Here is a 23281-nt window from a genome sequence, read left to right on the forward strand (position 1 = left end):
GAGTCCCAGGAGGGTGGAGAGAATACACAGGGCAGGCCTGGGGGAGCCACCCAAGCAGGAAGGTCGGAGAGCATCTTTATTGTGGGGAGGGGCCCGGCCCCCAAAGTTCTGACACCAAAGACAGACACAAGACAGGCAGCTGCAGACAGTGAGTTGTGTGGATGACCAGGGCCTGTGTGGTGGACAGGGGACCAGGAGTCATCACCTCAGACTCCGCCCTTCTCTGCAGGGGCTGGCACCACGGGCTCAGGCATGCAGGAAGCGGTTGAAGGCGTTGTAGGCTGACTCCAGGTCGAACAGCATCTGACGCACCTGTGAGTCGTCCAGTTCATCGGACGCCGACATGCCGCTCAGGGTCTGCAGCCTGGGAGTGCAGCACAGGGCATGTGGGGACAGGCAAGGTCTCAAAGGCACTTCGGGGGCTCTGCCTGGCGGGGAGGGCCTCAGGGGCACTGCGGGGCTCTGGCGGGGAGGGTCTCGGGGGCACTGGGGGGGCTCTGCCTGGCGGGGAGGGTCTCGGGGGCACTGGGGGGCTCTGCTGGGCAGGGAGGGAGACCCACCACTGGCTGACCGTCTGGCGGCCCTCGAAGTCGGGCGGGAGGTGGCTCATGCGGTGCATGGTCTCCATCAGCTCTCGCAGGTCTGGCTGGATCTGGGACACACACAGCAGCTGGGACCCCGGGACCGGCTCCATCCCCTCCTGCCTAGGCCCCCTGCCAGCCCAATGCCCGCACCTCATCCATGGCGCGGATCTCCAGGCGCAGTTTGTCCATGACCGTGATGAAGAGCTGGGGACGGGTGTGCACATGAGGCTCGAGTGTCCAGGGGTGGGGGAGGCCCCGCAGCTCACAGGCCCCAACCCCTCCTCAGCCACAGCTGCCACTGGGGCCTCCTCACTGCACTCTGTTCCCAAACCCTGCCGGCCTCCTGGGTGAATGAGGTCCCGGCTGCCCAGAGAGCTGTGTGGGAACTGGACGGTGGGCCCACACATTCTCTCCCGAGGCCGGGACCCCGCCAGAACGCACCCTGTGCTCATCCCCACGACAGCAGTCCAGGTGGCCTGGGGGTCTCCCCGCACGCTGCCCACCCCTCGTTCCTAGTTAAAGGGGTTCCCTTCTGCCCAGCAAGAGTGCTGCTCAGCTCTGGAGGCCCAGGACCCTACGCTTGTGCCCAGCTGCAGCAGGCAGCCTTGGCCCTCCTAACCATGTGCCCTGGGGGCTGGGACGCACCGAGACCACGTCGGCGATGCAGCGGTTGAGGTTGCCCTTGTCGTCCTTGATGGTGATGGGCCGGTCCTCCTTGATCCGCTCCATGGCCAGCGGGCAGTCCAGCTGTGGGGGGCTGACGTGGGTGCTGGGGCTCTCAGGACAGCAAGCCCCAGGTGGCCAGAGCCCTCTGGCACCCCATACCCATGCCCGACAGTCCCCGCCCCCCGGGGGTGGAAGGACCAGGCACTCACGCGGAACTTGCGGCAGAACTCATCGATGGAGCTGATTTCTGAGCCCTGGACCTGCCTGAAGGCAGCTTTATACTGCACCAGGAGCCGGGAGCAGGCTGCAGTGTACCTAGGGAGAGGCCAGCTGCTGCCCAAGCATGGGACCAGCCCCACCCAGCTCATCCTGCCCCCTCGGCTGGTCCAGAGGCAGAGCAGCTCCCAGACAGGGCCAGGCAACAGGCAAAGGCAGGCCAAGCAAGGAGGAGGGGCTGCTAGTAGCTTTCGGGGGTGAGGCCCTGAGCACATAGTGGGGCTTGTAGCTCAGCTCCAGGTGGAGGCCCCAGCCCCCAACCCCTGCCCACCCTCCGAACCACAGCGACCAGCCCTCTGTTATGATGGCCCCATCTGCAGCTCATGGTCTGTGCGGTGGCCTGTGAGGGTCTTGTCACTTCATTGAACAAAGCCCCCCCAAAACATCCTGGGACATCCCCAAGCCTCCCAACAGTCTTTTAAGATTGTCTGTGCTGGGGGATGAGGGTGGGGGAGTGGGCCAGATGACACCCCAGGAGCTGCCCCTCTGCCCGCGTCCCTCACCAGCCCCCAGGACTTCCCTGGCTGAGACCCAGGGGCACCCTCCTCACGCTGGGTGGACCCCACACAAGTGGGCACCTCACAGCCTGACAGACACCTGCTCTTGCTGCCTATGGAGCACCCAGGCCCGGCAGGGCAGGAACAGGCCTCCAAAGACGCAGGCTCTTACTCGCTGGGGGAGACACAGTCCTTGATGTAGGCTTTCTCCAGGGCTTGCAGTGTCTTCACCACCGCAAACAGCTCTGCCATGTTGTCGTACCTGAGGACACACCTGTCTATCGGGCCAGGCCCCGGGGTGCCAAGCCTAGAGCCCAGAGCACTATCCCTTGCCCGGAGGTGCCACTGCGGGAGCTCTGCCCACCTCTCGCTCCATCCTGGAGTGCCTCAGGAACAGTTCCCCAGCCTGACCCTGCGTCCTCCCACCCCTCAGTTTGGGGTGGGTCTAGGGGGGCTGCCCCAGGGCAGCCAGATGCACATGGGTGTGTTGGGGCAGCCTGGGCACCTGGACTTACTTCTCCCGCTCCCGGGCGTTCTTGTACAACTTCACTTCCTGCCGGAGAGAGCGGGCTCTGTGGGCCAGTGCCAACAGGGGCTGCAGGGCCCTGGCGAGGCCACACAGGCATTAGCTGTTGGCCAATGCCGGCCGGGTGGACACCCACCACTCACCTCATACAGCTCCGGCTTGTTCCCAGGGGCTGCAGGAGAAGGCAGAGGGCTGGCAGGCTGGCCCCAAAGGGAACTCAAGGGCAGGCTCCAGTCCCAGCCTCCATTTCATTTCCTCCCTGAGGCCTCCCAGGCTGGGTCCCAAAGAGCCCAGAGGGAGCTGGAGCACAGGGGTTCCAACCTCACCCCTATCAGTGTGTGGGGGGACCTGATGATAACACCTCTGAGAAGCCGGGGGCTGCAGGACAGGCCCAGCTCCCCAGCTCCACCGCGGCTCCCTGGCCGAGTCACCTGCACAACAGTGGCCACGCCCTGCTCGTGGCTCATGATGCAGTGCCAACAAGGCTCATCACACACAGCCTCTCCCCTGGGCTTGGTGACACAGGGTGCCCAGGACCCCCACTGTTCTGGCCACACTGAAGCTCATCATCTCTGCCCAGCAGGACCAAGCTGGTTCTGCCTGGAGGTTTCTGAGCCCTCAGTGTTCCTGTGATGAACTATTTAGCCCCTGGCCACCCCCAAGGCTGTACGAGAGCAGGGTCAGGTACCTCCCCACCCCCGATCCCAAATACCCAATACTGCCTGTCAGCCCGTGCAGCAGGGGCTGAAAGCCTGCGCCCTTCCAGCCACACTCACCTCCTATGCCCGGAGTGGCTGGGATTCCATGAAACATCCTCTAGGCTCTGGGGGGGCCACAGCACTGAGACCTGGGGAGCAGAGCCAGGGCTGACTCAAAGATGGCCCCTAAGCCAGGCACAGTGGCTCACACCTGTAATCCCAGCACTTTGGGAGGCCAAGGTGAGCGGATCACCTGAGGTCAGGAGTTTGAGACCAGCCTGGCCAACATGGTGAAACCCCGTCTCTACTAAAAATACAAAATTAGCCAGACATGGTGGCATACGGCTGTAATCCCAGCTACTCAGGAGGCTGAGGCAGGAGAATCGCTTGAACCCAGGAGGTGAAGGTTTCAATGAGCCAAGATTGAGCCACTGCACTCCAGCCTGGGAGACAGAGCAAGACCCCGTCTCAAAACAAACAAACAGGCCGGGCGCGGTGGCTCACGCTTGTAATCCCAGCACTTTGGGAGGCCGAGGCGGGCGGATCACGAGGTCAGGAGATCGAGACCATGGTGAAACCCCGTCTCTACTAAAAATACAAAAAATTAGCCGGGCGTGGTGGCGGGCGCCTGTAGTCCCAGCTACTCGGAGAGGCTGAGGCAGGAGAATGGCGTGAACCCGGGAGGCGGAGCTTGCAGTGAGCCGAGATCGCGCCACTGCACTCCAGCCTGGGCGACAGAGCGAGACTCTGTCTCAAAAAAAAAAACAAAAAAACAAACAAACAAACAAACAACAAAAAAACCAACAAAAAAAGACAGCCCGTAAGTGCCAGGTCCTGGAGATCCAGGGCTCCATGAAGAGCTCTCCTGAGCTCAATAGTGGTGAACACACAGGGTGCTATGCGGGCTGCCAGGAAAAAGTGAGGTACTGTGGACACTCAGGACAGCGGGGCGGGGGCTGCATTGGAGTGTGGTCCAAGCTGGAGGTTGAGGGAGGTGATGAGGAAGGCAGGCAGCTGTTTGATGGCCCAGGAGGAGAGTTTGGGGCACAGGAAACAACACACGTAACAGCCCGCCTTTAAGTAGGCATGAACTTGGAGGAACCAACGAGCTGAAGGTGGAGCTTCTCGAACGAAGGGGTCCTAGGGCATGAAGATGGAGAGGTGCCCTTAGGTGGGCAGCGAGCTGTGGACAAACAACGGGAGCAGAGCCCGTGGGAAGGTCCTGCCTAGTACGGAAGCTGGGCCAGCTCCAGACGTTCTCTCTTTGTAAGTGGAGCCGTCAGATCCGCCGAGGGATTTGAGATAGGATTAAAATAAAGGAGTTACGAACGACACCCCTGTTTTTGGTCCAATGGGCCGGACAGTAAGGTAAACTCAGACGGAGAAGGGAGGAGGACCTGGCCTGGCGGGCAGGCGCAGGAAGCTCTCGGTGGAGAGGCCCGGGAGGGCAGCGCTGAGCCGGCTAACTGTGGGAGTGGACGGTGCTACCGGAGATAGGAGAAGAGCAGAAGGGAGGGAAGGCGGCCTGCGCCGAAGACCTGGGGTGCCCCAGCCGCGGAAGGGCCGGGAAAGGGCGGCGGCGCTCATGTAGGAAGGGGACGTCTGGGTCAAGCTCTCCGGGGGTCGAGGCCATTGCGAGCCGCTGGGTGGGGACCGAGGCTGCTCGGCAGCCGTCACGGAGCCGCCAGGCAGGAGAGCGCCGAGGAGCCAACCGCCCCAACCACGCAGGGGCTTCTGCCCAACAGCGAAAGCGGGCGTTCTGCGGCCACAAGCAAATGTGCAAAACAACCTCCCGGAGTGGACAATGAGCAAGGAAAGCCAGTTTCTAGAACATGACAATAACGTGACTTTTGCGGCGCTCAGCCGAAGCTGTGCCGGGGTCCAGGCGCGCCCGGAGGGTGCCAGGCCCTGGGTCGCCTCTCCCCACTCTGCCCCTTCCCCGCCCACCGGCCGGACCCCGAGTACCTGGACGGCTCGCGGTCAGAAAGATGGCGTCGGGGGCGGGGCGCGCTCAATCAGCGACTCGGCGCCCGCCCCTCACGTCTGCGCCTGCGCGCGTCGGGGCGACCCCTCCCCATCGGCAGCTCGGCGCTCAGCCCTCACGCCTGCGCCCGCCCGGGCTTCGGGCCGTTCCCCGCAGCCGCGCAGCCCTCGGGACTGAACCGGCGCAGCAGAGTCGAAGCCCGGTTTTACCCCGCCCACCCACCTGCCAGGCAGCCACGGGGAGAGAGGCAACAGCTTCATTTATTTTATTATTATTTTTGAGACGGAGTCTCGCTCTGTCGCCCAGGCTGGAGCGCTGTGGCGCGATCTCGGCTCACTGCAAGCCCCACCTTCTGGGTTCACGCCATTCTCCTGCCTCAGCCTCCAGAGTAGCTGGGACTACAGGGGCCTGCCACCATGTCCGTCTAATTTTTTGTATTTTTAGTAGAGACGAGGTTTCACCATGTTAGCCAGGATGGTCTCGATCTCCTGACCTCGTGATCCCACCTGGGCCTCCCAAAGTGTTGGGATTACAGGCGTGAGCCACCATGCCCGGCCAGCAGCTTCATTTATTAGGGGCTTCGGTGAGGGTGGGGAAAGGCGGCGCCAGGGTCAGAGGCGCCGGAAGAAGAGCTTGGAGCCGTGGTCCAGCGTGCACTCGCCGGGGCCCGGCCGACTGGGCTGCAGCTGGCGCAAGGCGTCCCGGTCCTCGGCGCAGAGGCGTCTGCTGCACAGCTGCAGTTCCCGGAGCTGCGCAGCTATCTTGTCCCACAGGCCCAGGCCCAGGGGACCCTGGACGGCGCAGCCTGCGGAGGGGAAGAGGGCAGACCTCAGCGCTGCGGGGGCCGGCGGCGTCCCGGTGCCCGCGGCAGGCTCCAGGGAACAAACTCGCTTTCCCTGAGGGCCCCAGGGCTGTAGCGAGGGGCAGTGGGCAGAGCTCAGGAGAGGCCCCATGACACTCCAGGAAGGGGTGGGATCATCTGCACAGCCAGCGGTCAGGCAGGAGGAAGGGTGGCTCCCTTCTACACCTCTGACAGTGCCCGATCTCAAAGTCCATGCCTACACGTCAGTCTCCCCACCCGTAAGGACATAATGGGTCTGCTTGCAAATCTGTACATCGTGGGCCTGAGTGGATCAACAGGACACTAAGCTCAGGAATTCAGGGAGCTGGGTGGGAAGTACAGATGCCAGGAACCAAGGTGTGGGGAAGGGGTCTCACACCAGCACCGGGTGCCTTCCTGGAAAAGGCGGCCTGGCCCTCCTAGGAGGTGAAGGGTGGCACAGGAAGAAAGCAGAGCCCCCCCCTTGTGCATTCACTTACAGCCCTCATCCCCTGGAGGGCAGAGCCTGCCCCGGCCCCAGCAGGGCAAGCCAGGTCATCAAAGCCCCTACTGGGTTGTCTTCCAGACAGCTCAGGTTGGGGACTGCCCTGATGTGGCTCAAGAGAGAACAAGCTAAATCAGACCACAGCCTGGGCAGGGCTGTGTCAGAGGAGCCCCTGCCAGGAAGTGGGAGGGTACCTTGACAGCTTTCAACACCCTGACCTTGGGCTCCCTTTTCCTGCCAGGGACAAGAAAGTCCCTGTGGAACGGGGTCTTGCCTACCATAGTCTGCTCTGAAGGTTGGGTTGGAGAGACCAGAGGCAGAGACCCACCTCGCCCCCTAACCCATGGTTTTAGGAGCTGGGATCATGCCCCCTTTCTGTCACTGTCACTCTGCCCCCTGCTGCCCCAGCCTCATGGAGCCCAGCCTTGCTGCCTGGCTGGTGGCAGTTGGCAGCCCCTTAGGAGGAGGCACCTGTGTCTCAGGCAGGTCCCTGAAAAGGCCGAACATGGCAGGCGTGGCACCATACCAGCCCTCACCTGACAGGCCAAGGAAGCTAAGGCCTTGGGGCCGCTTTTGGAGGGTGGACAGGAGCGCTTCCAGGCTGGCACAGCTGATCTCAGGGTTGGCAGACAGATCCAGCGAGATGAGTGAGGGGCATAGAGAGAGACATCTGAGATAACGTGGGGAGAAGTGCAAAGGTTGGCTTCCAGAGAGGCCGTGCCCCAACACTAGGAAAGCTGCCCAGACAAATGCCAGCTCAGGGAGCCTCGGGCCAGACCCAGGGGCTCTGCCTCTGCCTGGCCCAGCAGCAGATGCCCCTCTAGGGTTGGGGGTCCTTCCCAGGGGTCAGGGCCACAGTGGCCAGCTCTGGGTGTGCTTGGCCCAGCTTGGGCTCCTCTTGACACTCCCCAGAGAGCTGACTGAGGCTCCAGGTCATAAGAGCAGTGCCCTCATGTGGGCCGAGGCACAGGAGTGACAAGGACATGCCCGGAGGAGTGCTGTCAAGAGACACAGGCCCATGCTAAGAAAGAAGCCAGAGGGTAGTCTGCCTTCCAGGGCAGCCTGAGAGGCTGGTGGAAACCGAAGGAGCCAGGTCTTGGAATGCGCTGGGGAGGAGGAGCTGGTACCATTTCTGTGGCCCTTCTCCCACAGCCCAGTTCCCTTGGGGTCCAGAGCCATGAGATCAGACCCCCAGGTCAGCAGGCAGCAGGGCAAGGGCGTTACCTGCACAGGTCTCCAACAGCCTTGTCCCCCAGGTGGTTTGCAGACAGGGTCAGGTGGGCTAGAGCACAGCCTTCCTGGACATGAGCAGAGGCCCAAGGAGGCCAAACAGAGTGGCGCACCGGCCCTGCCTGCTTCCCAGCAGATGCACCACACCCAGGGGCCCAGAAGGGAGCAGAGTCCCCCATCAAGTTGGAGATCGGAAGGAAACACCTCTCCTGATGTGGGTCACACTCTGCATGTGATGGTGTGAAAATAATAGGGTCCCAGGTGTGCCTGGAAGACCCCCCAGGAGAGAGCATCAGGGGCCCTAGTGTGCCCCTTGGGACCTGCCTGGGCGTGGGCAAGGCCACCCTGGGTCCCAGGTCCTATCTGGTGGGCAGGAATTCACAGCCTGAGACAGGCAGCTGTACAAAAGCATCCCCCCAGCTGTCTTTTCTTTTTTTTTTTTTTTGAGGCAGAGTCTCGCTCTGTCACCCAGGGTGGAGTGCAGTGGCGTGATCTCGGCTCACTGCAAGCTCTGCCTCCCGGGTTCACGCCATTCTCCTGCCTGTCTCCCGAGTAGCTGGGACTACAGGCGCCTGTCACCACGCCCGGCTAATTTTTTGTATTTTTTAGTAGAGATGGTGTTTCACCATGTTAGCCAGGATGGTCTTGATCTCCTGACCTTGTGATCTGCACGCCTTGGCCTCCCAAAGTGCTGGGATTACAGGCGTGAGCCACCACACCCAGCCTGTTTTTTCTTTCTTTTTTAAGACAGAGTCTCGCTCTGTCACCCAGGCTGGAGTGCAATGGTGCGATCTTGGCTCACTGCAACCTCCGCCTCCTGGGTTCAAGCAATTCTCTGCCTCAGCGTCCCGAGTAGCTGGGATTACAGGCACCCGCCACCATGCCCGGGTAATTTTTGTATTTTTACTAGAGACAAGGTTTCACCATGTTGGCCAGGCTGCTTTTGAACTCCTGACCTTGTGGTCCACCTGCCTCGGCCTCCCAAAGTACTGAGATTACAGGTGTGAACCACCAAGCCTGGCCCCCCAGCTATTTTTTCTAAACCTCCAAACCTCTAATCCTCTCTGTAGAGCCCCTCAGTGAGTTCAGCCAGAATCTGGGGAGAGGTGAGCTCCTCCCAGCTCCCCTGGGACCATTGGCCTCTGAGGCTCAGTATTTTCTGGGTTCTTCCCCACCTTGTACCTTGGCTAGGTATCGGACTACGGGCTCCATGAAGTCAGAGTCACTCTTGCCAGCTGCCACGGAGCTGAGCTCTAGGTGCAGGAGGGTGCGGGCGGGCAGGCTCTGCAGGGTCCTGGCCAGGGCAGGGGCTCCCAGGGCGTTGTAGGACAGGGACAGGGTCTTCAGGTGCTCAGCATCTGCACCGGGGCCAGAATCCGTCAGCCCCACATGGCCACAGCCCTGTACCCACCCCAAGTTCTGGGCCCAGAACCCTCAGGACCCCTTTGGGGAAACTACTACTGCAGTGCTCGCGGGGTGGGGTGGCAAGTGCAGAGGCAAAGGCTCTCGCCCAGGTTCTCCCAGCTGGGAGGGCAGGGCCAGACTTCCAAGCTCGGCTGCCCCCAGCTCTGGACACCTTGCCCTCTCCCACCTCACAACCACACGGTCCTGGGCCACATGCCTCTGCATGGTGGGGGTGCCAGGGGAGTGCACTGACCATTGCTGCCCCCCTTATGCTGCCCCACCCCTGGATGACACCCAATTCCCAGTCTCTTGGCACTGGGACCCCAGTCTCTACAGCCTGGGTGGCTCACAGTGGAACTGCCTCAGGTGAACAGCACTCAGCTGGCGAGCACAGGATGGGGACCACAGGACACTGAGCTAGCGCCTGGACTCTGCTCTCAGTGTGTCCTCGGGGGGTCAGCCTGGCTGGGTGGGCACCAGACGCCCCTCGGAGGCAGACCCCGTACCCACACAACCATCTATTGCTCCCAGGTGCCAGGCCTTCCTGGAGAGCCAGGTCTAGCATCCCAGGCCCCTAGATGTTGTTTGTTTTGTTTTTTTGAGACGGAGTCTTGCTCTGTCGCCCAGGCTGGAGTGCAACGGCGCGATCTCGGCTCACTGCAAGCTCTGCTTCCTGGGTTCACGCCATTCTCCTGCCTCAGCCTCCCCAGTAGCGGGGACTACAGGTGCCTGCCACCACGCCCGGCTAATCTTTTGTATTTTTAGTAGAGACGGGGTTTCACCATGTTAGCCAGGATGGTCTCGATCTCCTGACCTCATGATCTGCCCGCCTCGGCCTCCCAAAGTGCTGGGATTACAGGCATGAGCCACTGCGCCCGGCCATTTTTTGTATTTTTATTAGAGACAGGGTTTCTCCATGTTGGTCAGGCTGGTCTCCAACTCCCGCCCTCAGGTGATTCGCCCTCCTAAGCCTCCGAAAGTGCTGGGATTACAGGCGTGAGCCACAGCGTCCAGCCTAGACGTTTTTTTCTTAAGGGATGGGGTCTCACTATGTGGGCCAGGCTTTCCTGGAACTCTTGGCTCAAGTGATACTCCTGCCTCAGCCTCAGCCTCTCAAGTATCTGGGACCACAGGTGTTACCCCTGTGTGCCCAGCCCGGGCCCCCTCTGAAAGTCCTCGAAACCCTCAATGCCCCGGGGCTAGGGAGTGGACAGGGAGTGCCTGGTCAGCTCACCTTGGAAAGCACTACCCAGTGCTGTCTGGTGGCTCGGGAAGAAGCTGGGGCCGAAGCCACAGGCCTGCAGGCGCAGGATGCTGAGTAAAGGGCAGGCACGCAGGAGGGAGGCCAGGGACTGGCCACAGCCATCCCCCAGGGGGTTCATGCTTAAGTCCAGCTCCTCCAAACTCTGTGGAAGACACAGGCTGGCAGTGAGCCCCCAGCAGTTCCATGGACAGGGTCCCCCTTGGTGCTTGGCTTGGCAGTCTCTTTCCCACCTTGCCTGGCATAGCCTATTACAGCCAGGCACTGGCTGGCTCTCCCAACTGCCCTAGACCACCCAGGGACCTGCAGAATGGGAACCCCGACTCCCCGCTGTTGAGGGCCCGCTGCTCCCCGTGCCTATACCTGCAAGGTGGCTTGGCCTGGGAGCCCCATGGCAAGCTGGCGCAGGCCTTCGGGACCCAGGTGATTGGAGGAGAGGTCAAGGAGGGCCAGGCTAGGCATGGTGCCCAGGGCAGCCAACAGCTCAGCCACACACTTGTCCCCCAGCCGGTTCCCTGCCAGGCGCAGCTCCCGGAGTGCTGTGTGCAGCTTGAGGGCCCGCAGCAGGGGTGTAAGCTGGGCCTGGTGCAGGGCCAGGGAGCAGGCGCTGAACGAGAGGCCCAAGCCCTGGAGCTCCATGGCCTGCAGCACCTGTTGGTGCTCCCCTGGGGGAGGGATGTGGTGTTACCAGGGTAAGGCCGGCCCTTTCTCCCCTCTGCCCAAGCCCTGCAGCTCCATGGCCTGCAGCACCTGTTGGTGCTCCCCTGGGGGAGGGATGTGGTATCACCAGGGTAAGGCTGGCCCTTTCTGCCCTCTGAATCCGAGGGCAAACCAGGCAGCCCCTTTTCAACAGCCCCAGGGGTCACCCACCAGACTCGCTGCAGAGCCCACTCACACACGCCTGTGGGTCTAGCACTGTGAGGCCCTGGGGGCCGAGGTGGGTTTACAGCACCCTGAGCTCCACCAGTAACTGCCAGATTCCACACCCCCCGGGACAAGCTTTCTGGGAAGCTTCCCCAGCAGCTCCCAGCCCATGCGAGGCCTTCCTCCTTGGGCTTGATTTTCCAGGCTTTCGGCTGCTTTTTGCCATCTCCCTGTCAGCAGATCACAGGGGCTGAGGGCTGTCCTCTCCCTGCCACTCACACATCCAAGTGCAGGACACAGCACCCACCAGGCTGGGGGAGGTGCACCCCGAAACACCCGAGGCTCAGGAATGAACTGGGCTGGTGGAGCCTGTGTGCCCAGCCCCCTTGCACGACCTCACCCAGAAACTGCAGCTCTCCTGGCCCTCACCTTGCCCCAGGCTCTGGCAGGCCCTGCGGTAGCGGTCGGTCAACGGGGGCAGGTCCCACGAAGTCACCTCAGCCAACACCTGGAAGGCACCGTCATGAGCCACCTGGGGGCTCCCCCGGCTCACCTCATCATTGCTCTGCAGCCACGAGCCACCTGGGGCTCCCGGTGCCTGAGGCCCTGGCTACCCCTGCCGCGGCTCACCTCGTCATTGCTCTGCAGCACATCAGGGATGAGGTCCTGTGGGGCCAGCAGGGCCCCCTCTTTCCGTAGGGTGAGCCTGGGCAGCAGCCCGCAGGTCTGGTAGTAGCGCTGGGCCGCCTGCTCGGCCAGCCAGGCCACAGAGTGGGTCTCACTGCTGCAGGGACAGAGGCGCTGCTGCTGCTGCCTGCACACAGCCGGGGTGATGCCCCAGGAACCTGCCATCCCTGCCCAGGGCCAAAAGCCCCCTCAGCTGCTTCTCCCACTCCCAGGTAGCCGGCCCCTCCTCTCCCTGCAGCCTGGCACACCACCAGCCCCTCTGCCATTCCTGGGGGCCACAGGGTCCTCCTGGAACACAGCAGGGAGCCCTCGTCACAAGCCCCACCCTGATGTGCAAACACAGGCACCCTGGCACGGAGCTGCACAGGTGGGCTGCGGGGTGGGGCAGGCGATGCCTCACCTGTGTGGGACGGGGACGAGGAAAAGATGATCCTGAACTTGAACGCGAACCCGGATGGGAGGGGGCAGGGCCGGAGCCTGGCAGGTGAAGGCAGCAGGGCTGAGTCAGGAGCCACAGTGGGCTCCACCCTACACCTGTCTGCCCGGAGTGGGGAGAGGGCTCTGCTCCAGGTCTGCACACCCACCAAAGGCTGGCCTGCCGCAGAGCTGTCCCCACTGGGCTCTGAGGCCCTGGCGGTGCTGGGGCTCCCTGGAGGTTCTGAAGCCAGGCTGCTGGGCCCTGCTTTAACTGGCACACTGCAACTCTGCACGCAGGTCAGGCGGACCTGCTTGGCTCGGGCACGGGGTCTGCTCTCCTCACCGTCCGACCCGGAGGTACTACTGGGCCTGCGGTTGTCCCCAGTGCCCCTGGGACGGGGCCGGCGGCTGCGGGTCAGGGGCATGTCCAGCTCCAGCCAGTCCCCGGCCAGGCACTCCTCCTCCGGGATGAGCGCTGCCTGGGGGGCAAGGGCTTTGCTCTGGCCCCGCAGTGGACCAGGCCCCAGACGGCTCTGAGCACTGCCCACACCCCGGATGGCTGCCTGGTAGGCTGCCCGGCTGGTGCTGGCTGTGGCTGCTTCCCTGTTGCTGGCAGGGCCAGGCGTCCGGGCCGCCACCCGTTGTGCTGTGGCGGAGCACCGAGGCCTCTTCTGGGACGGCCGCGGGGGGCCTGCGCTGTCCTCGCCTTCTGAGCTGCTGCTGCTGCTGGCTGGCCCATGCCTGCTCCTCCGAGGCCTGGCCGTGGCTGGTGCTGCCTGCCCTGGGGAGACCCTGGCATGGGCCTGAGAGGCCTCTGGGGGTCTAGTGCTATTAGAGGGGGGTTCTGGGCAGGGGCTCAAAGGAGGAGAGGTCTCAGGGTCAAACAGAAGGCTACTTGGGGTGTGGAAGGCCTGGGAGCTGTGGGGATCTGTGGGAGAGAGAATCCGTGTTGAGGCAGGGGCCTGGCACCTCCTGCTCCACCTGTGGTGGAGCATCTCCCGAAATCAGGGCCCGGGGACCCTCAGGGTAGGCACAGCAACCCCAGGGACAAGGGAGGCCCTGCTTGCCTTGGCCAGAGGCAGCTGCCTGGAGCAGCATCTCCATGGCCCTGGCCTTCTGCCGCGTCTCCAGGTCCAGGTCCCTGCGGTACAGCTTCACCCACTGCTGCAGCGTCTCCAGCGGGCTGAGGCCCTGTGTGGCATCAGTTGAGCAGGGGCACAGCAGCCCCCACAACCTCACCCTTGCCCTCTGCCCCACCAGGCTCACCTTTCGAGTGCGGAGGGTGACGGACGCCCCCCGTTCAAGCAGCAGCTCAGCCACCTCGAAGTGGCCACAGTTGAGGGCATCGTGCAGAGGGGTGATGCCTTCGCAGCCCTGGCCACCCGGGTCGTCCACTGCGGCCCCGTGGTCCAGCAGGAATCGGACAATTTCTGCAGACCAGGAGACGTGAGCCCAGCTCCCGATGCCCCGCCAGGACTGACTCTTCGCCCCACGTGTCCACCAAGGTGCGCCAGGCTCCTTCTGTCCCTTGCTCACCTAGATGCCCGTAGTTGCAGGCCTCGTGCAGAGGCGTCCAGCCACAGTAGTCCCGAGGGTTCAGGGGGTGGCCCTGTGACCAAGGACAGGAAGGAGCCTGGCCCTGTGTACTTCACAGCCTGGCCCCAGCCTGGTGAGCTCTGCAGCCTGAGCTGGGCCCAGGGCCTCAGTCTTAGAGCCCAGAGCAAGTCCGTGGCCCTGCCCTCTCCTCCTCTGGCCTAGGTGTCACCAGTGAAGGACATGCTCCCCCCGAGACAGGTGGACCAGACACAGCATATCCTCCAGCCTCTGTGCCTGCCCGGTCCCCTTGTGGGGAGACAGTGCACCCAGTCGCAGGGGCATGAGGCAGGCGGGGCGGGAAGGTGCCCAGGTCTCAGCCCGTGGGCTAGCCCCCATCCTGGCCAGGCTGACCAACTTAGCTGCAACACAGATGCATACCACACAGCGGGTACCCCATTTTTTTTTCTTTTGAGACCAGCCAGGCTGGTCTTAAGCTCCTGACCTCATGATCTGCCCACCTTGGCCTCCCAAAGTGCTGGGATTACAGGCGTGAACCACCACGCCCAGCCTGGGCACCCCATTTTTTTTTTTTTTTTTTTTGAGACAGAGTCTCACTCTGTCACCCAGGCTGGAGTGCAGCGGCGCAATCTCATCTCACTGCAACCTCCGCCTCCCAGGTTCAAGCGATTCTCCTGCCTCAGCTTGAACTGAGTAGCTGGGACTATAGGTGCTCGCCACCATATCCAGCTAATTTTTTCGTATTTTTAGTAGAGACAGGGTTTCACTATGTTAGCCAGGCTGGTCTCAAACTCCTGACCTCAGGCAATCCACTGCCTCAGCTTCCCAAAGTGCTAGGATTATAGGCATAAGCCACTGTACCTGGCCTGTGGCTTTTCTTCTGAGACAGGGTCTTGCTCTGTCACACGGGTTGGAGTGCAGTGGCAAGATCATGACTCACTGCAGCCTCCACCTCCTAGGCTCAAGCAACCCTCCCACCTCAACCTCCAGAGTAGCTGAGACTATAGACACATGCCACCACATCCAGCTAATTTTTAAATTTCTTGTAGAAACAAGGTCTTGCCAGGTTGCCCAGGCTGGTCTCGAACTCCTGGGCTCATGTGATCTGCCTACCTTGGCATCCCAAAGTGCTGGGATTACAGGCATAAGCCACCCCGCTCAGCCTCCGCTTTTTAAATTTTTTTGAAACAGGGTCTCACTCTGTTGCCCAGGCTGGAGTGCAGTGGCATAATCACGACTCCTGCAGCCTCAACCTCCCAGGATCAAGTGATCCTCCTGCCTCTAGGACCACAGGCAAGTGCCACCATGCCTGCTAAGGGGCCCCATTTTGAAGATGAGGAAGTTGAGAGTTAGAGAGATCAGGGGATCCGGCACAAACGCACAGCTCCTCCATGCTGGGCAGCCTGTCCCATGTCCCAGAGCAGGGCCCACCTGCCTCACGAGGTCCTGGACACGGCGCAGCTGGCCCTCGATGCAGGCGCGGTGCAGCAGTGTCTCCCCCATGTCGTTTCGCCGGTTCCACTGTGGGCACAGCCAACCCAGCACAGGGCAGGGGCGTGAGGAGCTGGCAGGGCTGCTGAGCAGGGTTGGTGGGGGCAGGGAGCTGTCCTCACCTTGCTCCCCTTCCGCCGGCCCAGGCGGCCCTGCAGCTCCTCGTCCTCCTCCAGCTGCGGGGTCATGCCATCGGCATCATCCTCTGGAACAGAGCCAAGCCCACCCCAGGTGAGTCCGTGGGAGGCAAAGTTTAGCAGCCCCCACCCTGCTGCAAGCTCCCCAAACTCCCAGGTACAAAGGAGCCAGAGACGGGAGGGCTGAGCTCTGAGGCTGCTGGGCTCTGGGGGCTCCTCAGCAATGGTCCCAGCACTGCCTCCACATCTACCTGACCCTGCTGGGACCCTGCTCCTGCCCGCCATCCCTCTGCCCACTTGAGACACACCCCCGAGCTTTCTGCCCTAACCCACGCCTGGCCCTGCCTCAGAAGGCCTGCCCGAGGCCTCATCCATCCGTGCGCCAGCCACTCATCCCCACACCCAGGCCGGCTTGTGAGCTGGTCTTCCTCCATCCCAGGCCTTCTCCACCCCCATCTCCTGAGCTGTGTCATCAGGCCAGGTCAGCCCTGGAGCCTGGGTGTCCTGCATCTTGCAGCCTCCACCCTGCCTAGGCAGCAGACACACCTGCCTCCATCCCTGCTCTGGGTGACCCCTCGTCACCACGCCCTTCACACCCTGCAGCTGCCTCCAGGTCTTCCCCAGCTCTTCACTGTGCCCACCAGCTGAGCAGCATTCCCCAAAATTCTAGATCCTGATCCACCTCCCCACAGCAACCAATCTGGCAAGGCCCCAACTTCCTACAGCTGCTTGGCCACTCAGGGTTCTAACAACTCCCTCGAGTTCAGAGTTGAAGTCACAGCCTTCCTTGGAACACCCCCTAACAGGCCTCACAGACAGGCTCCTGCCACCCACCACTCAGTCAGAAACCAGCCCCCCCAGCTAACTGCTAACCCTGCTCTCAGCCCTCTCTCCCTGCACCACGGCCAAGATGGCTTCAGTCCAAGCCCCGCTCCAGCCAGTCCCTCATGCCTGCCCTCGGTGCAGCTGATGTCGCCGGCCTCTGGAGGAAACCCAAGCCTGCTCTGGAGGGTTTCAGGAAGATGCTCAGCTCTTGCAGAGGCACCCGGGGCTCTTCAAAGTGCACCAGCTCACCCCCGGCCCCAGACGGCACATGCGTCTCTAACGGGACCATGCCCCAGCTGACACGCATTCGGCTCCCAACCACTGTCTCCTCCAGGAGGCCAAGGCCTGCCCCAGGCTCCCTGCAAGTCACTACCTTCTCTGTCCAGTTCCAGGAAAGCACTGGCCGTCCTACCTGCCTGTGGCTGTTTCTGCTCCAAGCCCTGGGCAGGCTCCACAGTAGCACAGCACACCCCTCTCCAGCCCGGCCCAGAGCAGGCCCAGGGAAACGCCAGGTGCCGCTGGCCCTCACCGCTCTCCGACAGCTCCACCTCGCCGGCCTCCAGGGCTTCGCTCTCCGCTGTGGCTGCCGCCTCCTCCGCTTCCTCCTCCTCATCTTCATCTTCAGCTACGCTGAGCTCCTGTAGTCTGATTTTGGTGTCAGGGGCCTCCTGGGGCTGCAGCCTCAGCTGCACGGTATGAAGATGCTGCAAGACCTGCCTCTGAGGAGCAGAGGGATGCTCAGCTCAGGACTGGGGCTGTGGACGCAGAGAAAGACGGGGATGGGGGACAAGGGGCAGGCAGGCTGCAACGAAGCTGGGCTCACTGGGGAGCCGGTGTGGGTGGGATGGGCTCTTGCACCTGCAGCTGGGGCCGCTGGGCCTGCTGGGCACAGCTGAGCGCCTTCTGGAAGCACGGGGCCAGCAGCTCGTAGGCATCACCGGCCTCCTCGCGGGACAATGCGATGCTCAGCCAGGTCTTGGCCTCCTGGAGCAGGAGGAAGGACGGGGTCAGGGACGGGGGCCGCTCTCCGCGTCCAACGGGCCCCAGTCAAGCTTCCCTGGCTGCCCACACGAAATGGGAGCCCGGCCTCCCAGCTGCCGAGGGTGGATGGTCCTAGGAAGGAGCTGCCCGTCCGGTAAAGATGCCCATCCACGGCCACCCTGAGAACAGCAGTCCTGAGGCAGAGACATGGGTGAGCCTGCATTCGGGCGGGGAGCAAGGGTTTCACCTCCAGCACGTTGCCGCTGCGCAGCCTCAGTTCCTCCTCGTAGTGGCGCACGGCCCCATGGTGGTCCTTCATGTCTCCCAGTGTGGTGGCCAGAGACACATGGATGATGGCTCGCTCGGCACCCGGTCTGTCCAGCAGCTCAGCGAAACGCAGCTGGGGGCAGTGCCAGTGAGGCCAGGGGCTGCCACCCTGGCCAGGCCTCGTCAACCTCACTGGCCCTTCCCTCCCACCCAGCGGGGGCCACACACCTGCTTCTGGTAAGCCTCAGCTGCCCTGGGAAAGTCTCCTGCCTTGGAGAAGAGGTCCCCTAGCTGCTCACAGATGGCCATGGCGCCCTGAGGGTCACTGCCCTCAGCCTCTTCCAGCTGTTGCTGCAGCCGGACCACTGCCAGCACTGCCAGGAAGAGCTTCATGCAGGGGGGGCAGCACAGGGGGCACTGACCCCAGCTCTACCACCTGCAAGCTGTGAGCCCTGTGGTGGCCCCCCCACCCTCTCCACACCTCTGCCTGCCTGTTGGTGTGGGGGTTAGTAGCAGGGTCTATCTTGAGGACTGGTCTCAAGGATCACAAGAACTAACACACTTAAAAACTTGGGGCCAGGCGCAGTGGCTCACGCCTGTAATCCTCGGACTTTGGGAGGCCGAGGCAGGCAGATCATGAGGTCAGGAGATCGAGACCATCCCAGCTAACATAGTGAAACCTCATCTCTACTAAAAATACAAAAAATTAGCTGGGTGTGGTGGCGGACACCTGTAGTCCCAGCTACTTGGGAGGCTGAGGCAGGAGAATGGCATGAACCCGGGAGGCGAAGCTTGCAGTGAGCCGAGATCGTGCCACTGCACTCCAGCCTGGGCGACAGAGCGAGACTCCGTCTCGAAAAAAAAAAAAAAAACACACAACTCAGAGGGTGCCTGGCTCAAAGCAAGGGCTGACTGCTGCCAACCTCCAATGGTGGTCTCGGCCATCAGCACTCCTGGACCACACGCATGCCACCTCCTCTCCCACCCCGGGAGGCTAGGGGAACAACTACTGTCTCCAGTTTGCCAATGAAGATGGTGGTTGCGAAACAAAAGCCCAGCTGGTCTCCTGGCCGCCCTTTCATTGCCCCTGACACACTGTGTTGAGCTCAGAGAAAAACGGGGGTCTTTTCCTTTCTGGAAGTAGGGGTAACTGCCCCTCTTGCTGAAGCTGCTGCCTCCAAGGACAGGTGCTCAGGCCTCCTCTGTGAGGGAGAGAGCCCTGTACACACCTGGCGGGACTCCACCCCGCCCCCAGGCTCACCCCTGCACACACCTCCCAGGGCCCCATTCGGACCCCCAGGCTCACCGTGCTGGAGGTTCTGACAGATGGCTGCCCTCTGCACAGGCTTCTGGGAGCCCAGCCTGTAGGCCTTCTTCAGGGCTCGCTTGGCAGCCAAAAAGTCTCCCAGGTCTTGGAGGACCTGGAGAGCAAAGGACAGCAAGGTTTTTGCAGAATCCCCAAGGCCCGAGTCTCCGGGAGCCCGAGCTCGGAGCCACGCACAGCGGGTACCTGTGCGATGGCCACGCAGCACTCGCTCTCCATGAACCGCTTCCTCATGGTGTGTGCACACTCCCGGGCACCCTCCAAGCAGCGCATAGCCTGGGAGTGCTGGCCCGCGCGCCAGTGGACGGTGCCCAGGTTGTAGCGGGCGCGGAATAGGTCCTCATAAAGGTGGTTTTGCCTGCAGAGGGGTGACGACCACTGAGCGCCCAGGAGCGTCCATGACAGCTGCTGATGCCACACGGGCCCCAGCCCTGCCATGCTATGGTCTCAGGGCCCTAACCATGCCTGGTCTTCCCCAGTGTGCGGCACAGGCGTGAGAGGCGGAGGATGAGGCCCAGCCAGGCTGCTCTCTCAGGAGGACCCTGGGAAAAATACTCCCCTAACTACTTCCTCCAGGAACAAGGGACTCCACTCCATCCTGGGGCGGGGCAGGGGCTTACTCCGCAAGGAAGATGCTCTTCCTGAAGTAATCGTTGCACAGGGCTGTCTGCTGCAGGCTCTCAAAGGTGAGGCCCAGGTTGAGGTAGAGGCGGGTCCTCATCTCATTCAGCTCTCCCTGGGCCAGTGTCCCTGGAAGATGCCCCCCAAACACTCAGCCACTTCCTCCCCGCATGGGGTTTCCAGCTTTGGGCCCCATTTGGGGCCTGTGCAGCGCCTCTCCTACCCCCTCCCTCCTCCCGAGGTGGGAGCAAGGGTCCTGCTGCAGATGGAGCACAGGGTGGATAAAGAGCTGACGATCTCCAGGGGAAAGGTTGAGGGGGGCATGCACCCCTCACACAAGAGCCCTGCAAAGGAGGGTCCCAGAAGACGGGATCGCCCAAGGAGGCTGCGGGGGTGCTGGGCTGCAGCCTCTTCGGCCCGCAGTTCAGGAGGCAGAAAATGTGGAGGGGCCTGCCCACCCTCCAGTTCCTCATCCACAATAGCCAAGCTCTTCTCAAAGGCAGCCTGTGCCTGCAGCAAAGCATCCCTCGACTGGCAGTGGTCATAGATGTCCAGGTGGGTGCGGCCGATGGTGGCCCAGGCCCTCTGCAGCTCCGTGTGGTTGCGCAGGGAATGTGCCAGCTCCAGGTAGTGGTGCTGGTGCTGAGTGCGGAAGGAAATCACTGCTGTGAGCCGACCCCGCCTCAAGCAAACCGGCCCTGCCAGATTCCCAGAGACCTTGTTCTTGCTAAGGAAAGACCCTGCTCCCCCTAACCCCCACAGCGCAGGCCAAGGCCAGACACGTGCCCCTACTCTGCATGCCAAGGGCTCTCTGTGGTGACAATGGCTCCACACTGTATGCGGCCAACGCTGTCACGTGGGGAGGGGCGGCTGGGAGTTGGCGGGGGGGTTGCAGTCCTGCCCCCAGCAGCCAGGGTCAGGGAGAGCTTTTGGGATGGGGCCTGACCACCCCCAACACAAACACAGCTAAAATAACATTCAGTAATGGTTTCTGGTGCCAGGAAACCTACTCCTGCCCCAGTCCTAGGAAAGGCTGTGGGGTCCCCACCGGAGGACTGGCCCGGGGCGGTGAAGGCAAGGCTGCGTCAGGCCAGGTGTCCCCTCCAGCCCGAGGCTCCTGACAGCGAAGACCAGGCCTCCCTCCTCAGAAAAGGGCTCCAAACAGAGGCCGACCGGGCTGGGCGAGGCCAGTGAGGGTGCCCGCACCTGCAAGGCAGCCGGGTAGTCCTCCATCTCGGCCAGGCGCTCTCCGATCTTGCGGTGGGCCACGGCACAGCCCAGGGGATCGTCAGCGAGCTCCCGGAGCTGCAGCTCCTGCCAGTGCTGCTCCAGAGCTTCGGCGTAGCGGCCTAGGCGGGGGCACAGCACGGCCTGGCAGGCGTCGCGGGTGCGAGGGCGGCGTCTGCGAGAAAAGCCCGTCGCCCCCCGGCCCGGGCCCCAGCCCCCAGCCCCCAGCCCCGCCCCCCGCCCCGGCCCTGCCTCCCGCCTCCCGCCTCCTGGTCCCGGTGCTCACCATGGCCGGCCAGGAGCTCCCCCAGCTGGTGGCACAGCGCGGCCTCCTCGCGCCGCTGCCCGGCCCTCTGCGCCTTGGCTTTCGCCTTGCTCAGCTCTGTGGGAGGAAGAGGAGGGCTGGGCCTCCGCGGCGGGGTCCGTGGCCGGGGCTGAGTCCCAAGCCCTCCCCAGCCTCCGCGCCCCGGGAGGAAGGGGCCCCCGAGGGACTTACGGCGAAGCTCGCGCTCCAGGCTCATGCTCGGGTCGCCGCGGGATCCGGACTTCCCGCGCTGAGCCGCGGCCCCGCCCCTCGCCGCCGACACGCAGGCCCCGCCCCTCGACGGCGGCGGCGGGCGCCGGGCATTCTGGGAAGTACGGTCGGCCCGCCCACGGCATTCTCGGAGTTCTAGTGCCGCAGGAGCTAGGGCGGGGAGGCGGCGACAACTGGGGCGTCCGACCCGAGGGGCCGTCTTCCCGGACGCCGGGTTGGTCCGCGCTTGGAGCCCTCTGCCCGGCCCGGGGAGTGCCTGGTGGGGACCCCGTTCCTCCTCGCAGGCGGCGGGGACGCGGGAGGCCGGGGGCCCGGAGTCAGCCCGTCCGGGGTCGCAGCGCGCCCTGGGTGGGGTCTTCTGGGCTGCAGCCCCCGTGCCGCCCGCGCCTCTCATGGTGGACGAGCTGTGCCGCCGCCCCAATTCCTCCCGAAATCCACACACACAGCCTGCTCACAGGCGCAACTATGAAAAACGAACGTAGTGTTCAGACAGACTGACCGTAAATTCACGAGCATTTGGCTGTGGGGACGTAATAAGGCGTCAGGCGCGCTCCTCCTCCACAGAACGCAGCTGGGTCACATTTGGGGACTCGGCCCCAAGGAGTGTTTTGGGAGGGGAATGTGCTTTCCATGGTGAACGAGTACTGTTTCAGCAACGTGTATGCCAGCTGTATTCTCGGAAGTCAGTGAACCTGTGCTTAAACTGCAGAAGTAGCCCGGGCACAGTGGCCCGCACTGTAATCCAAGCGCTATGGGAGGCCCACTCAGGAGGATCGCTTGAGCCTAGCAGTTCGAGACCAGCCTGGGCAACATAGTGAGGCCCCATCTTTTTTGTTTTTGTTTTTGTGAAACGGAGTCGCCTGTCGCCCAGGCTGGCGTGCAATGGTGCGATCTCGGCTCACCACAACCTCCGCCTCCCGAGTTCAAGCGATTCTCCTGCCTCAGCCTTCCAAGTAGCTGGGACTACAGGCGCATGCCAGCATGCCCAGCTAATTTTTGCAATTTTAGTAGAGACGGGGTTTCACCACGCTGGCCAGGCTGGTTTCAAACTCCTGACCTTGTGATCCGCCCGCCTCGGCCTCCCAAAGTGCTGGTATTACAGGCGTAAGCCACCATGCCCGGCCCAATACCCCATCTTTATTTTAAAAAAAGGGAGGGAGGGAGGAAAAGAAAGAAGAAAAAGAAAGAAAGAGAGGGCCGGGCGCAGTGGCTCATGCCTATAATCCCAGCACTTTGGGAGGCCGAGGCAGGCAGATCACGAGGTCAGTAGATCTAGACCATCCTGGCTAACACGGTGAAACCCCGTCTCTACTAAAAATACAAAAAATTAGCTGGGCATGGTGGTGGGCGTCTGTAGTCCCAGCTACTGGGGAGGCTGAGGCAGGAGAATGGCATGAACCTGGGAGGCACAGCTTGCAGTGAGCGGAGATGGCACCACTGCACTCCAGCCTGGGCGACGACAGAGCGAGACTCTGTCTCGAAAAAAAAAAAAGGAAGAAAGAGAAAACGACTGCAAAATTATGTCTAGAATCCTGTGACATGGGGCACCCAGGCCTCTAAAATACCCTTGCTGTCCCCCATTACCTTGAGGACCAAAACACCTGCCATGCCTTGGGTCTCTGACTCCCGGCTACACAGCACACCAGCACTGCACTCAGGTGCAGTGGCTGGTTTCCCAGAGGCCCCAGAGGAGGCTGGGTGCACAGAGTCCAACTGAGGAGCCTCAGAAGGAGTGGAAGATAGATGAGTTAATTTCCATCGTAATTACAGCAAGTCTTTGGGCAAAACTCAGCCAGAGAGGTCTGTTGGGGAGAGAGTGGTGTGATGCACTGACAGGTCCCTGGGTCCAGTAAACGCTGCCGGGGCCCTCCTCAGGCTGACAGCAGAGTGCTGGCCTCCT

General features: G+C 62.5%; 2 protein-coding genes across 6 annotated transcripts; both read right to left on the minus strand.

The window, feature by feature from the left end:
* Window positions 1-58: 58 nt before the first annotated feature.
* VPS28 (VPS28 subunit of ESCRT-I) lies at window positions 59-5318 on the minus strand. 3 transcript variants are annotated; one of them, XM_055287677.2, is made up of 10 exons: window positions 5213-5318; window positions 3326-3396; window positions 2693-2721; window positions 2539-2576; window positions 2196-2285; window positions 1460-1565; window positions 1230-1331; window positions 735-788; window positions 561-652; window positions 59-364 (listed from the first exon to the last, which is right to left on the minus strand). In XM_055287677.2, exons 2-10 carry the CDS (start codon window positions 3360-3362, stop codon window positions 247-249), a joined length of 666 nt encoding a protein of 221 aa, XP_055143652.1. In that variant the 5' UTR covers window positions 3363-3396; window positions 5213-5318; the 3' UTR covers window positions 59-246. The 3 variants fall into 3 exon arrangements, with proteins under 3 accessions (XP_055143652.1, XP_063499816.1, XP_063499817.1); XM_063643746.1 differs by having other exon boundaries at window positions 3326-4387; window positions 5213-5267; XM_063643747.1 differs by lacking the exon at window positions 2196-2285.
* A 155-nt stretch (window positions 5319-5473) lies between these two features.
* On the minus strand, window positions 5474-21444 carry TONSL (tonsoku like, DNA repair protein). Of its 3 annotated transcripts, none has more exons than XM_055287676.2 (26): window positions 21343-21444; window positions 21133-21228; window positions 20826-20968; window positions 20078-20261; window positions 19619-19748; window positions 19185-19356; window positions 18981-19095; window positions 17903-18048; window positions 17655-17807; window positions 17285-17410; window positions 16956-17145; window positions 15587-15669; window positions 15405-15494; window positions 13956-14028; window positions 13686-13849; window positions 13487-13610; window positions 12587-13347; window positions 12403-12479; window positions 11946-12099; window positions 11745-11823; window positions 10815-11116; window positions 10425-10596; window positions 8969-9144; window positions 7781-7854; window positions 7093-7226; window positions 5474-6036 (listed from the first exon to the last, which is right to left on the minus strand). In XM_055287676.2, exons 1-26 carry the CDS (start codon window positions 21365-21367, stop codon window positions 5843-5845), a joined length of 4137 nt encoding a protein of 1378 aa, XP_055143651.1. In that variant the 5' UTR covers window positions 21368-21444; the 3' UTR covers window positions 5474-5842. The 3 variants fall into 3 exon arrangements, with proteins under 3 accessions (XP_055143651.1, XP_063499786.1, XP_063499787.1); XM_063643716.1 differs by having other exon boundaries at window positions 7093-7166; window positions 21343-21436; XM_063643717.1 differs by lacking the exon at window positions 21343-21444 and having other exon boundaries at window positions 20826-20990.
* Window positions 21445-23281: the final 1837 nt, after the last annotated feature.

The sequence above is a fragment of the Symphalangus syndactylus genome, chromosome 7 (genome assembly GCF_028878055.3).
Source record: "Symphalangus syndactylus isolate Jambi chromosome 7, NHGRI_mSymSyn1-v2.1_pri, whole genome shotgun sequence".
Taxonomy (NCBI): domain Eukaryota; kingdom Metazoa; phylum Chordata; class Mammalia; order Primates; family Hylobatidae; genus Symphalangus; species Symphalangus syndactylus.

What these genes read in the sequence shown, in the direction of transcription:
- VPS28 (XM_055287677.2), bottom strand. Translation starts at nt 3,362, where the DNA reads ATGTTTCATGGAATCCCAGCCACTCCGGGCATAGGAG. An exon ending in GCATCGCCGACGTGGTCTCG is followed by an intron (nt 789 to 1,229) that starts GTGCGTCCCAGC and finishes ACCCGTCCCCAG; the next exon opens with CTCTTCATCACGGTCATGGA. An exon ending in AGATCCGCGCCATGGATGAG is followed by an intron (nt 653 to 734) that starts GTGCGGGCATTG and finishes TGTGTGTCCCAG; the next exon opens with ATCCAGCCAGACCTGCGAGA.
- TONSL (XM_055287676.2), bottom strand. Translation starts at nt 21,367, where the DNA reads ATGAGCCTGGAGCGCGAGCTTCGCC. An exon ending in TGCTGCAGAGCAATGACGAG is followed by an intron (nt 11,824 to 11,945) that starts GTGAGCCGCGGC and finishes GGTGCCTTCCAG; the next exon opens with GTGTTGGCTGAGGTGACTTC. An exon ending in TAGTCCGATACCTAGCCAAG is followed by an intron (nt 7,855 to 8,968) that starts GTACAAGGTGGG and finishes GCTCATGTCCAG; the next exon opens with GAAGGCTGTGCTCTAGCCCA.